Source organism: Perca flavescens, chromosome 1 (assembly GCF_004354835.1).
Source record: "Perca flavescens isolate YP-PL-M2 chromosome 1, PFLA_1.0, whole genome shotgun sequence".
NCBI lineage: Eukaryota > Metazoa > Chordata > Actinopteri > Perciformes > Percidae > Perca > Perca flavescens.
Window position 1 is genome coordinate 21600477 of NC_041331.1, and position 13882 is coordinate 21614358.

At 36.5% G+C, this 13882-nt stretch overlaps 2 protein-coding genes across 3 annotated transcripts in view; both read left to right on the forward strand.

Annotated features, from left to right (window-relative positions):
- slc39a13 (solute carrier family 39 member 13) overlaps positions 1–1500 on the forward strand; it is a 13932-nt gene extending 12432 nt beyond the window's left edge. For both annotated transcript variants that reach the window (XM_028605357.1, XM_028605268.1), the window contains exon 10: positions 35–1500. In XM_028605357.1, the coding sequence (XP_028461158.1) occupies positions 35–110 (76 nt within the window). In that variant the 3' untranslated portion in view covers positions 111–1500. The remainder of the gene's footprint in view (positions 1–34) is intronic.
- Positions 1501–3163: 1663 nt separating this feature from the next.
- tmem276b (transmembrane protein 276b) lies at positions 3164–9366 on the forward strand. Its single transcript, XM_028586004.1, has 4 exons — positions 3164–3760; positions 6474–6587; positions 8489–8626; positions 8868–9366. Exons 1-4 carry the CDS (start codon positions 3364–3366, stop codon positions 9113–9115), a joined length of 897 nt encoding a protein of 298 aa, XP_028441805.1. The 5' UTR covers positions 3164–3363; the 3' UTR covers positions 9116–9366.
- The last annotated feature ends 4516 nt before the right edge of the window (positions 9367–13882 follow it).

The window sequence follows — 13882 nt, forward strand, 5'->3', positions numbered from 1 at the left end:
TCTAAATCTGTACCCTTTGTTTTTCTTTTACCAGGCAGTCCCTACTGCAGATCATGCTCATTTTCTGTGGCGTGGCTGTCATGGCTGTGCTCTCTGCAGTTGTTGAGTGAACATAGAGGAAAACCCCCTCTCGCCTTAACCAAAAAGTAAAACTCAGCATTCTCCACCAACCCCTTATATCTGGTACCTCTCATTCCTAGGAAACCTTTCATTAAATTACACTAAAGTAAATAACTGACAGAAGAACGGCACTTTACGGATTTATAGTATGACTGAAAGGAAGACCTTCTTGATCTGCTGATGGGGCATTTGTGTGGACAAAATGTGCCAGGCTTAAACCTCAAGGGAATTAAGAGGGTTTGTATGGATCTCTGTTACCAAATTGTCTTATATTGTTTATCAGACAATCATTGTTTTGCACACACATTTACACAGGTACACTTGATGTACCAACTCCACAGAATAAGTATTTTTAGACCTGTACAAGGACTTTTTTTCTTTAAAATGTATTCAACCATAAATTGTTTAAAACATTGTATGTATTGTTACTGTTTCTGATGTAGCTGCTGCATATTTATTGAAAATTTGACAAGCAACATATAGTTTTATCAGACGTGCGCCACCACTTCATAATTTTGTGTTATTGAGAAATAAGTGCCAAGAAGTCAGGATGGTCTGTTACACTAGTGACAGGTCTACACCAAAGTACTTTTTTTTTTTTTTTTTTTTTTTTCTCTTCTGTATCTTCTCTGCACCTTTTGATCTTTGCTTAAATAAATAATTGTGATAAAGCTGAAAATAAGACAAAGATTGCTACCATTTGTTAATATTCAGTTTTGACTTCTACTTAAAATATTTTGAGACTAGGGACGCATAACATCAACTTTTAAAAATCGTAACCATGCAGGATTATTGATAGCATTATGTTGATAAACCTTTTGGTGACATTTTCCACCCCTGAAGAAATAAACTAACATGTCTGACATCTATATAGAAGGATATGCTGTTTATCAACTTCATGTCAAGAAGACCACACGTACTATCTCAGTGAGATTAGGATATCCTGATATTGATTGGTAGACCTGTGTGAAGGTGATGAGGCAGCGCAGCGCATTGCTGCACAAAAACCTGTACACCGTGAGCATATGTTTTCACTGCAAATATATGCCTAAAATGTCATATGGCAGTGGAGGGAGGGGGGTATTGATTGTGTGTTCACACTTGTCCAATTTCAACACAGTCTGTTTGGCAAGCTTCTGTTGCCATAACGACTCCACCGCGGGTTGCCTTCCTTAGTCATCAGCCTGTGCTGAGCAGCCTATTGTCTGTGGGAGCCGTCTTCGGTCACAGCACAGAAGGACAACAAACAACCACTATGTACACTAGTGCAAACAAGAGTGACAAATCATTTATTCATAGTGTGTTCCCAAAACTGCATAGTTTGTCGTGTTACATTTCTGGAGTCTGAATTAAAAGGTCCGATCTTGTGGTTGACAATTATAACAGTTTGCTCAGCTGTTTTGTGGCTCTGCTCACAAAATCCTAAACTAATCTATCAACTTTTTGATTTAATGCCTGTGCTGCCTACACTAAAACTGTGATTGATTGAGTTTTGCACACATGAAAACAATCTGTTAGATGTTCCTGTGCTATCAGGAATCGTCTCCGATAAGCTCTGTAACAGATGGTTTGTCATTTACATTGGCTAAGTTTCATTTAGGTGTGAGTCCTTTTTATAAACAAGGATCTAAAGTTGCGCGTGTGTGTAACAATTAGGCTTCATGTCAATGTAGGTATTTAATCAATTAAAATGTTGTATTGCCATGATTATAGTTAAGAACAGTATTTTATAAGTAGCGTGTATATTGTTTACAATGTTATAAGAATTCATTCAGAATATGACAAGCAAAAAAAAAATTATTGTATACACCATATTATAAAGTAACTGTATATTATCTACTAATTAGTATAATATGATGAAAGAAACTAATCATTACAAACAAATCATTAAAACTTTTAAAAAGGTTTTCTAGGCAAATGATCTATATACATCTTGCTTCTCAGACTAATAATACGTTTATTTTATATAGCGCTTTAAAAGGTACTCAAAGGCACTTTACAAGGTGAAGATGAAAAACAAGATCAGTGTAACAACAGCTAGACATACATTTTTAAAAGGTGCAGCAAAACAGGATAGAAACAAATGAAAACCGCTTATTTGATTAATGGGTCTATCTTCTTACATATAATGCCTGCTTAATAAAAAGCTTTTAAATGCTTTGCTCCATTTAGATGTTTTAAACTGATACAGGGTCTCAAACTGGATCGACAAATTTCCTTTGCAAACTTTAAAGTATTAATTGAGTCCAGAATTGACTAAACCTGCAACAGATCATATCCATCACTGTTGTATTTAAATGTATTTATTGCTGGGTTATTGCCCTTCTTTTTATCTTTACCATTCTCCTCTTTTAGCTTTAGTTTTGTATTTTTGTCTTAATGGGTTTCTTTTTTTTGCTCTGTACAGAAGATCCCCATGCAAAAGAGAGTGCAGTACTCTCATTGGACCACCCTGTATTAAAAAAGGTAGTTTGAATTAACAATTTGTAGAAATGAAAACCATAGAGGTCACTATGCTTATGTAATTTTAGATGCTGACCTGTAACTTTGAATGGAAGTTTTGCATGTGGAGTAATTTATACATTTTCTAAAATGTTTAATATTCAAACCTATGAAAACATGTCATAAGGAAGGTAATCTAAGATGGCACTCATCTCCTATCCATTAGGCTAATTGGCTGAGTCATAAAATCAAACACTGTAATAAAGTCGCCAATAATATTAGCACTTATTGTTTATAGACACCACTTTGTTATGCTGCTGTTTAAATGTCTAGGTAGGAAAATAAATAAAGAAACTGCATATGATTTAAATCCTCCCTCCACTGCACCTGTGTTTTACATGTTTATCAAATCCAAAAGGTAACCATTCAAGCATCACAAATTACCACTCCCCCATAACAGAGCAGCACTCCCCTGTCCTCCCCATCCCGCAACAACCTGGAGGAGAGAGAGCGCAACTACATCACTGCCCCTGCCTCCTCCTCACAGCGTTGGTCGCCATCCATCCCCTCTCCTCCTGTACCATAACAGATGGTGGGAACAACATTGCATCCACCGGGTACCACAACAATAGACCGCAGCATCCAGTCCAGACAACGCTGGCCTTGAACCATCATGCTCCTAGTGCAGGACAGCATGAGGCTGTGAGTGCCGTCGTGATTCATTTCACGCGGTACCAGCACCACCACGGCCACGGAGGAACCTTCTTGCGACTGTTTGGGCTCTCCATCGAGCGGGGGAAGATGGCCGCTATGAAAATATTAACAGGCACAGGGCTCTTCTTGGCTTTCTGTGCGCTCGGGCTGCTCGCCATGGCTATTTGCACCGATTATTGGTACGAGACCGACGCGAGGAGACATCGAGAGAGGTGTAAAAACTATGCCAACAAGCGAAACGACCCAGGGTACATCTACATTTCAAACCACAACCTCCCCCTCCAGATGCCTCCAAAGAGCCTAGAGAGGAAAGGTAACGGCCCAGATGCTGGAGCTCTCATCAGGGGGAAGCGGCACTTTCTGGCCGCTGCGTCTGCCATGGAGTCCCATTGCAGTCGGCAGTTTAACTCCACCATCTCCGGGCTCTGGAGGAAGTGTCACCGGGACGGATTCGATCTGGAGACCGAGGACCTTATTTACAAAGGTAAACACGAGTCTGGCTTCTCTTGTGTGCACCAGGCCGTGGTGCTCAGCGATGAGCTCACACCTAGCCTGACACAAACAGGATGATACAGAGGCCCACGTCTCTCCTCTCACATTAATGTCTGGTCTGCGTGTTCATTCTGTGGGTTGTAAAAAAGATGTCTTTTATTAGAAGATTATGTATCTTTTCTTCATTTGCATATTTCGCTGTCCATGGTGCTGAGTGAACCCCCTTTTGCTGAGTGCCTCTCTGAGATAATGGCTGCTCCTCTATTTTCTGAACCCGTTTAGCATCTATAAGACTACATCGTGTAAAGGTTAATGTCGTTAAACAGGGCATTCCATGCTGCTAATGAAGCTGAATCATTGACACATTTGGTTTTAATTTTGGTCCACAGCAGAGAAAACACAATGCATAGCCCCCCATCATTGAACAACAACGAGAAGCCATATTTTAGGCCTCACTCGTTTTTGCTACATCTGATCCAGACCCAACATCCTAAAACTGAGCAGATGCACAAAGAGGGAAACCATGTGTAGAAAACATAGGTGTCACAAATTGTTGTTGTGATTATTGCTGTCAAAGTAGACCTCAGTTTACCTAAAAACAGCAGTGACTGTTTTCTCTTCCAAGCATTGACTCTGACTCTGAAAATTGTCAACTACACCACGTTGTATCAAAATCCATCTACGTTTGAGCTCGCACCTCTTTACCTACCTGCAAATAATGAATAATGCCATTTTATATTAAGTTTAACCATTGGAATTGTTCAAATGTTTCTTAAATTAACAACACAAGGTCTATAGGCTCTGGAATAAAATTAGTATAATGCTTTCAACTCTTCTTTAATCATGATATTACAGTTACACCAGTGTAGAGTTAATGTGTATAACATCAATTTATATCCACATATAAAGTGTACATAATGGCAATACAGTTATGTTTTTGTTTGACTATAATTGACTATACCTCTTTGTCATACAGGGCTAGACTTCATGGCAATTAATCCAATGCAATACCTCTGCAACACATGATACCTTAATGAAGCTTGTTATCTTACTATTGTTGTTGACATGGTGTTGATTTAGTTCTGTTTTAAAGTTTGAGGCTGTTCTTTATGCTGTTTTTTTAACTGGAAAGCATGATGTATGAAAATATGTTAGATGTGCTTGCTAGTACCAGCTGCTGCACCTCTGGGTTAATATATAATGGAATCTATTTACTATTTGTGTTAGTAGACCCAGACTTAAATACTATATGTAACCTAATGTAAGTGAACACAAAATATAAATCAGCTAACTTAGCCTTGTCTGATTCTTAATATCATAGTTGTTCCTTTTCGATACTCATGTTTAGGGGCAATATTGGCGTCAATACATAAACACATAAATGTACAACATAATAATTCATGCGCATCTGTTTGAAAGCAGGGTGATCAAGTTTAAACTCATAAGAGAGATCAGATGTCAACATCCATTCAGATTTTTGAGGGACTACATTACTTTAAATTATGTCAGGGCTCTTACAGGCCAACAATAAAAACACAGCCTTCAAGTGATGCAAATTACAAAACTGTGTTCAGAAATTCTTTCCTCGTGAACTTTGACAGTACACAGATATAAAGGTGTCGTCTAATTATGATTACAATCTTGATGATCACAGTGTTGTGACAGCATTGATGTCAGGAAAATAACAAAGTATGCTGGTGTGGACACATTTACGCACTGCTATGGTGTGAAATTAACACTAAGAGTTTTGAACATATGCTCCACATACAGTGCATTTTCACTGAGTGTAGAGTGTCATTGAGTGTTGGTCTTTAAATGTAATTTTATTAGGCCACACAGGTGACACACAGGTGTGCAGGGCATTGGAAGTTTTGCCCACCATTGTGTCAGTTATAGTAATTAAAAAAACACAGTTTCCTATGAATTGTGAAAGTCTGATGTACCTCAAATACCTAAATGTAGCAAGCTTCTATTTGGCATCACATGTTGTATTTTTCTATACCTACTGAAAAAACATGAAATATTTGGACTAAATCGCCTCCCTGAAAATATAAACCTCGTCCTTCTATAGAAGCCTTGGGTGCCTCAACAAAGAATATTCAGATCAAAGCCTAGAAGATCGTAAACCTGACTATGAGAAGGAAAAAGTTTAACAAAGTTTGACAAAAGGTTGGGCAAAAGATACGGAAATTTAAAATTATCGAACCATTGAGCTACTTATTAAAAAAGAAAGATGTCTGCCATCTAGCCTATTACATTATGTAAAATACTGTAGAAATTCCCTAAACTATATAAAGTTGTTGTGTGTCTTTATGGAGTAGGAGCTGGACTTAAATTCTGAAAATACTAGACTGACTGCTTATTTTGAATTCAGTTTATTGCACTGACATCACATTCACTTTAAATCAGAACAATGAAGGTTCTTTGTGTAGCCTTCGGTAGAATAATCCATATTGTTTCCTAATCCCCCTTTAATAACAATGTAGGAGTGGTTGGGAACACGAGGTTAATAGGGCCATCTCAGTAAATTAAAACTCAAGTGAGGGTGTAAAGTAAATATTAAGCTTTTCTACCACGTGTTTATATTATTTCATAATCCCACAAGTTGGGCAAAGGTTCAGAATGAGATTTCTACTTCATTTTCTCTCTTATATTTAAAGATGTTTGGTCTCCAGTTGTAATTGTTTCCATCTTCTCTTCGCCAGGAATAATTCAAAGATGTACCCCAGTCAAGTATCACTACTCTTCGTCCATCCTACCACGAAATTTACCCATCAACATCACAAAGACCATACGACAGGATGAGTGGCATGCACTGCGTAAGTCTCAAAGTGTTTGTTTGTCTTCATGTAGTTAGTAAGACTTGTTGATTTAGTTACTGATTATCTCTTCGTTCACCTTTTTTGTATACCCACGTTTATTGTTCTGCTTTCTGCTTTTGTTTTCAATAAAAAATCTATTTAATTGATAATTTTAGCAATAAAAAGAGAATAAATAAAGAGAAAAGGATGAGAAAATCAACAATCGACCATCAAATAATGGCCAATACATTAAGTCTTCTTATTCAATAACCATTTTAAAACATTGCATTCAGGGGTTTAGTTGACTTTATGAAATTTTGCATTCCTCAAGGCACGACTTTGGGCCCTATCACTTCTCGACTATTGCAACTCTCTGTACACGTTTCTCCCAAAAGTCTCTACATCGTCTCTAACTCATACAAAATGCTGCAGGTCTGCTCTTAACTACAGTAGTTTTTGACCATATTACACTTGTTTAAGCTTCTGACCAAACACGCTGCCTGAGATCCTCAGGCAAATCCCTGTTATGCGTTCCAAAGTAAGCCTAAAAACTAAAGGTGACGATGCTTCTGCTGTTAGAACCCCCAGACTTTTGAATGCCCTGTCTGGAGATCAGGCACGCTGAATCAGTGCCCCATTATAAATCACGTCTCAAAATTCACCTGTACAAAGCTGCTTTTAATTCTTGATTCTGTTGCTTTCATATTTGTTTATTTTGTGCTTTACTTATTTACTTACTTTATCGGTTTGTTTTAATTTATTTTACTGTATTTACATTATTATTTATAATTGCTTATGTAGTACTTGCTTTGGTACCTGATACTTTGTCTTTTATTTATATATATATATATATATATATATATATATATATATATATATATATATATATTTTTTTTTTTTTTTTTTTTTTTTTTTTTACAGCCCTTTTCCCCATGTCTAGGCTCATGGCCAGAGGTTATCAGGTCATCACTATTAGGAAGCCATTAGCTTTAGTGTGACTTATTTGCGGACATTAGGTCTGACAGATCAATGATGGGCTTGTATTTCTTACTTGATATCCTTGTTTATAGAGAAAGAGTGAATGAGTTGTTTGGCCTTGGATTACATCAGTATGATTTTCAGTTTTGAAAACCTTTTTTTCAGTGTTCTGCTCTGATATCTTATGTTTTTAACATGCTACCAAAGCCTTTTCTAAGCTATTATTCCTATTCTTAGTAGTATGTATGTATACCCATACTCTAGATTTATCTATACCTATTACTGCTATAGTATTAGCAACCATTACAATTTTATCATCTATTGTAGCTTATCGGGGTAAAAGTTGGTAGTGGTACTGACTAATTAGTTTACTGGGTTTTTTTTTTTAATAAGTGACAAGTAGGTCAGCTAAATAGGCAAAAATATGAAATGTATCTCTAGATAAGTATACATCTCAGCATACATGAAGTTTTTTAAAAAACAAAATAAAGAATGAATATGTATTTGGGTTTAATTTTAGGTTTTGTGTCAAATACATTCATATTTTCTTTCCTCTTTTCCCGTACCGTTTCTTTTTAGAAAACTTGCAAGGAAATGGAAAATCACGGACCCATAAAATAAAGTGTTAACCTCATTGGTTTTCAGTTAGTTCTTTGGCATTAAACTAAAAACTAAAAATGACATAAGTGCCTATTAAGGATCCCACGTTTTCTGATTGGCAGTGTAATTAAAGTAATGTTATAAGCATTTTCAAATGAACTGGTGGGTTAAAAACATTTCAGTGTGGTAGATTGAAAGATATGCTTCACCATCAGCTCTGCAGTTCGAGGGCAACAGATTCCAGCTTTACCACAACACAAAATTAGTAATTACCAGTTTAAACAACAGTCTTCAGATTCACTGTTCAGTTTCAGTGGTCACGTTTTCCCCTCTGCCTGCAGATCTAAGAAGAATGACGGCTGGCTTTGTGGGCATGGCCGTGTCCATCATTCTCTTTGGCTGGATCATTGGAGTGCTGGGATGCTGCCAGCAGCATGACCTCATGCAATATGTAGCTGGGCTACTATTTCTCATGGGAGGTACTGTGAGAGCACATATGCCCACATCCATACACAAACATGCAGACAAAATCCAATTTTGTTCAATTTCTGTATTTATGTGGTGACAACTGAGAGCATCTTTGGGTTTGCATGAGATACTAGATGAATGTCCTGCAGTAACATGATTCCTGTCTTGCAGTAAGATGCACAGCACATGTAGGAATTTAATAATCAAACTGGAACCATTTTAAATCTCTGCTTGTCTCTTCCGCTCACACAGGAACATGCTGCATCATCTCTTTGTGCACATGCGTGGCAGGAATCAACTTTGAGTTATCCCGCTACCCCCGCTACATGTACGGCCTCCCTGAGGACATTAGCCATGGCTATGGCTGGTCCATGTTTTGTGCCTGGGGCGGCCTCGGTCTCACATTGCTGGCTGGCTTCCTCTGCACCTTGGCCCCCTCCCTGAGCACACCCGCTCGCACTACAACCCACAAGCCGAGGCAGGAGAATGGAACCGTGTGACGGAGACGTCGTGAAGCGACTGACCCACCGAACGCACAAACCACACCCTTCCAACCTTGATGTTTAACTCTGAAACAGTTTTTGTCTGATCACCATCTCACACCACCCACGACATCGCCATCTCCCGTCAGTGTTCAGTGTGCCTGAGTTGTGACAGAAGGAGCAAAGTAATGACAAACTTACACACCTAAGCTCGAAAATCCCAGTGGGACCTCTAGGAAAACCAAGACTAACACCTAAAGTAATGTATGACTGGGATATGGCTCTCATAGCTCAAAGACATTGTTGACAGTTTGACATGCTGACTTTATGGCGATCTAAAGGTGACTGTTTTCTCTGAAGAGAATTTGTCTTAAAATGGTGCTCTCTTAAATACATAAAGCCACACACACTCCCACGCAGCACACGCACACACACACCAGCACATCCTTTTCCACACATGCTCAATTACTCCGGATGAATTATGGGAGACATCCTCCAAAAGGAAATAAAAACACAGACATCATACCAGAGCATCTTGTCAGCATTCCTCTTTCAGTTAGGTGTTATTGTACGTAATGAAAAAAAAAAAATCTGGCACTGACTGCCCATAGCTTATCTTTAGTGTAGCACACTAACTGATATCAACCATGAGCCCCAGGGGTAACGTCTGCAGCCTCTGCAGAGCACAAAATGGATCGATCAGCGTGGTCAGTACGATAAAATACACTAGTGGAGTAAATCTTCATTGAAAAGAAAATCATTTGATGCTTCTTTAAAGATTCTATATGTACAAATGCAACTCTATGTAGATCCAGATCATTGTTTGTGTAAAGTAGATTTTTAATAGGAATGTTTGTTTTTCTGTTTGTTTCGAGGTGATGATGGCTGACAGTAAGGAGAGGATAAAGAATTACAGGGATCTATAGGAGCAGGAATCCATTATTGGATTCAGCAACGTAAAGGTATTTTGCGGTACCAAACTGACAGACGCGACCCGGTTGTTTGCTGACGAGAGCAAAACAAGAAACCAAACTGTGGAGGAAGTATTTGATTGCTCCATTGTTTACCCTCAATATTGGTCAGCCTTTTTGTGTAATACAAGCAAGTTAAGCAAATTTTAAAGAAAAAAAAATGCAACTTCAGTGTCCCGCTAAAAACAAAAGCACAAATCATCATCTGCACTAAATCCAGTAACATAGTAACATCACACATTGGTAGAGGGCCAAAGTGTCATCATGTCTTGACTAAAGTCTGGCCCAGTAACGGCTGAAACACTGAAACAAGCAGAATATGGAAGATCATTGAGATGAGACGGACATCATTGTTCCCACAATGCAATGCACACAGGAAATGGAGAAGCTTGTTTTTTATAGACGTGGACGTAATTAATCCGTAAAACAAGTTCGATTTAAAAGTTCAAGATTGACAAAGGCCTTCCAAATTCCCAGGTTGATTGATGTGTTGAATACATCTTGTATCATTTCTTGAGCAGTAAAACACATTTACTGTGTACTAAGTTACAGAATGGTACACTGTGTATTATGTAGTATGAATAATTTTGTGATTCAATGGTTTAAATTAAAAATACCTCCAAATCTGAAAAAAAAGCACAAATGGTAATTTAAAAATGACAGTATGCAGTAATGTATGTTAAAAACTGTGTACTGTGTACTAATTTTGTGTTTTTATTGGGGTGCGCTCACACATGGAAAATTACAAAATGAAGTGTACTTAAAATCACAAGTATAAAATGGTTTGATTTTTAAGTGTTGTGTTAATGGACAACATTTGGAATACAACAAAATAACGAGTGAAAATAAAGTAACAAATTCTTGGAAAAACATTTTTTATTTAAAATCGGAAGTGCCATTTTAAAATTGACAGTTGGATATATGTGTGGTCCCCATTTTGAATTGTGTGTCATTAGTACGAATCAGTAAGATATACCAGTTTTTGTGTACTAACTTACAAAATTGTACACTTTATAGTATGTAGTATGGGATGGGGCCACATGAAAGGTTTTGAAAACAGAGTGTAGCAGGTAGGACTAGTTTGCTCAATGATAAAGGTAGAAGCGGTTCTCTTGGTGACACTTGTGGATGATAATAACTCACAGCAGCTAGTTTTCTGTGACGCAGATATAATTCCCCCCCCACAGTCATTAGAACTCAGTTATTTTTAAATCGTCACAAGTTCATGAAACAAGAATATTACAGCCATGTGTGATGACGTTTTTATGAATTGCTGGAGATGAGTCATAAGATATTCTATCAGCTATGTCAAATAACTTTCTTAGAAAAAAAGGTGTTATAATATGTGTTGACAACACTGTGTGTGATGTTCAGTCCTTTCACCATCACCATTAACCTCCTTATGAGGCTACCACTTTTCAGAAGTCGAGGAAATTAACTGAGGCATGATTGAAAACTGTATCTTCAGTGTCTTGTTGAATCTTTGCACTTGGCTGGTTTTGAGCAGGTGGAGTTATACATTATATGTTTGCAAGGCCACATACCGAAGCAAAAGATGATCAGAGCATGTAATAAGCACCCTGTTGTGTCTTTTACAAAGAGTTTGGGTTTATACCATGTTGTGTGTTTAGGGTCAGTCAGTCTAGGCTCTTATTGTGAAAATATTTATGCCAGAAACAAGGACATACCATAAATATAAAAATATTTATATCTATGGTCATTACACTAACAACTTGAGTCAGTTTATTTTCTGACATCCTGCGACTCACAGAATGCAATGCTGTTTGGTGTTTTGGTTTTTATAAAGTTTTAAGTTCACACCCCAACTGATGCACAGTAATATAAGTATTACTGTGAGCAGTAAACTGTAATGTATAAGTACATGGTGCAAGTATAATGTGTTGTTAGGACTGAAGCACAATTGCACACAACTCTTACAAGTTTTTTGTGTATTATAGTTGGAAAATCTGACTTTTCCAGTACTGATGTGCCACCACTGCGCTGTGCAGGACTTTGTCAAAAAAGTATTACAAGCAACAAATTTAAAGCACATATTAACGCCCCCATATCTCTAATAGTAAATTTCAAGGACACCAACAACATAACCATGTCTGATTTTAAAATGAAGATTTTTGGGGGGGATTGAGTTTTAACACATAAGAACAGTAGCACACAGTAGCAAGATTGACAAAACATTAAGAATTACAGTATGTGCTTTAGAAAAGGAATGAGGTCAACACAGTGTAACAATGCATTTGAAATGGTTGTAAAATCCCTCTCAAGTGGCAACTTCCTGTTTCATGAGGAACTTAGAAATGTATTCTGTGCAATGAGAGATGCCCTGTGAAAACGCCACCGTTTAGAGTGGCACTTGTTTCAGTAGCACAGCTATTATTTTCTACAAGTCATTTATACTGGTTCAATCCACAGCAGATGTTGTGTGGGGACTAAAAAGACATAACAGTCTTGCATGATCTCATTACAGTTAGTTTCTTTCAATATATTAAAACTTGTGTCCATTTTTAATTTATTTATTTTACTGAAATAAAACATGTAATTACTAAAGTGTTGTGACTTTCTATGTTTGTATTCTGCAATTTGCACATTAGAAAACATGACTATGTGACTCTCCAAATCTTGCTAATGAGGCGGCAGTGTGTTTTGTACTGTTCTCTCTTTACTGTACTCTCTGTGGGCATGAGGTAAAACTTTTCACCTTACATTTACAGCAATATATTGGCAGCAGCTTCGCCAGTGGTTTATTTACAGTACCCATACTGTCTTTAAATTTTAAGGTATTTCACTGTAAATAGACATACAGTTTCTTACTGTATTATTTGAATTTACAGTAATATACTGGCAGCAGTGTAATTCCCGCCTTTTCCTTTATTTTCCCAAGATGCATTGATATATTGGTATCGGTAACATTCACAGATATTGCTGTAATATTATTATTTTCTCTCAGAATGCACTGCCCTTTGCAGTACGATCCTGTACATTAAAGTAAGATACTGTGAGATTTTAGCTGTAAATCAATGGTTTACTGTGTAATTTATTTAACTGGAAAGAGATTATCTGTCCAACTAAGAGATAAATGTCCAGGAGACGTCAGACACGATCGATCGTAACAGCAGTGTTGACAGCACCTCCTCCAGATAAGCGACGAGGCTTGGCCTTTTGTCACTAAGGACATGGTGCCATCTAGAGGTAGGACGTGATGTGTTGTGTCTTTGCCTCTTTAAGGCTGAGGTGATACAATCTGTGCTACAGAACCATAATAATATTATTATTATATATATATATATATATATATATATATATATATATATATACATGTTTGTATATGTGTATGTGTATATATATGTGTATATATATATATATATATATATATGTGTGTGTATATATATATATATATATATATATATATATATATATATATATATATATATATATATATATATATATATATATATATATATATATATATATATATATATATATATATATATATATATATATATATATATATATATATATATATATATATATATATATATATATATATATATATATATATATATATATATATATATATATATATATATATATATATATATATATATATATATATATATATATATATATATATGTATAAATGACAAATTATGATACATACTACTAAAAAAAAATATCCATACATTAAAAGTCACTATACTACGTGTACTACTCAAACTGCTGCTGGAACAAAATACAAAAGCTCAAATATACACACTACAGTACCATGATACATAAACACATAGCTTTATGTTAACAA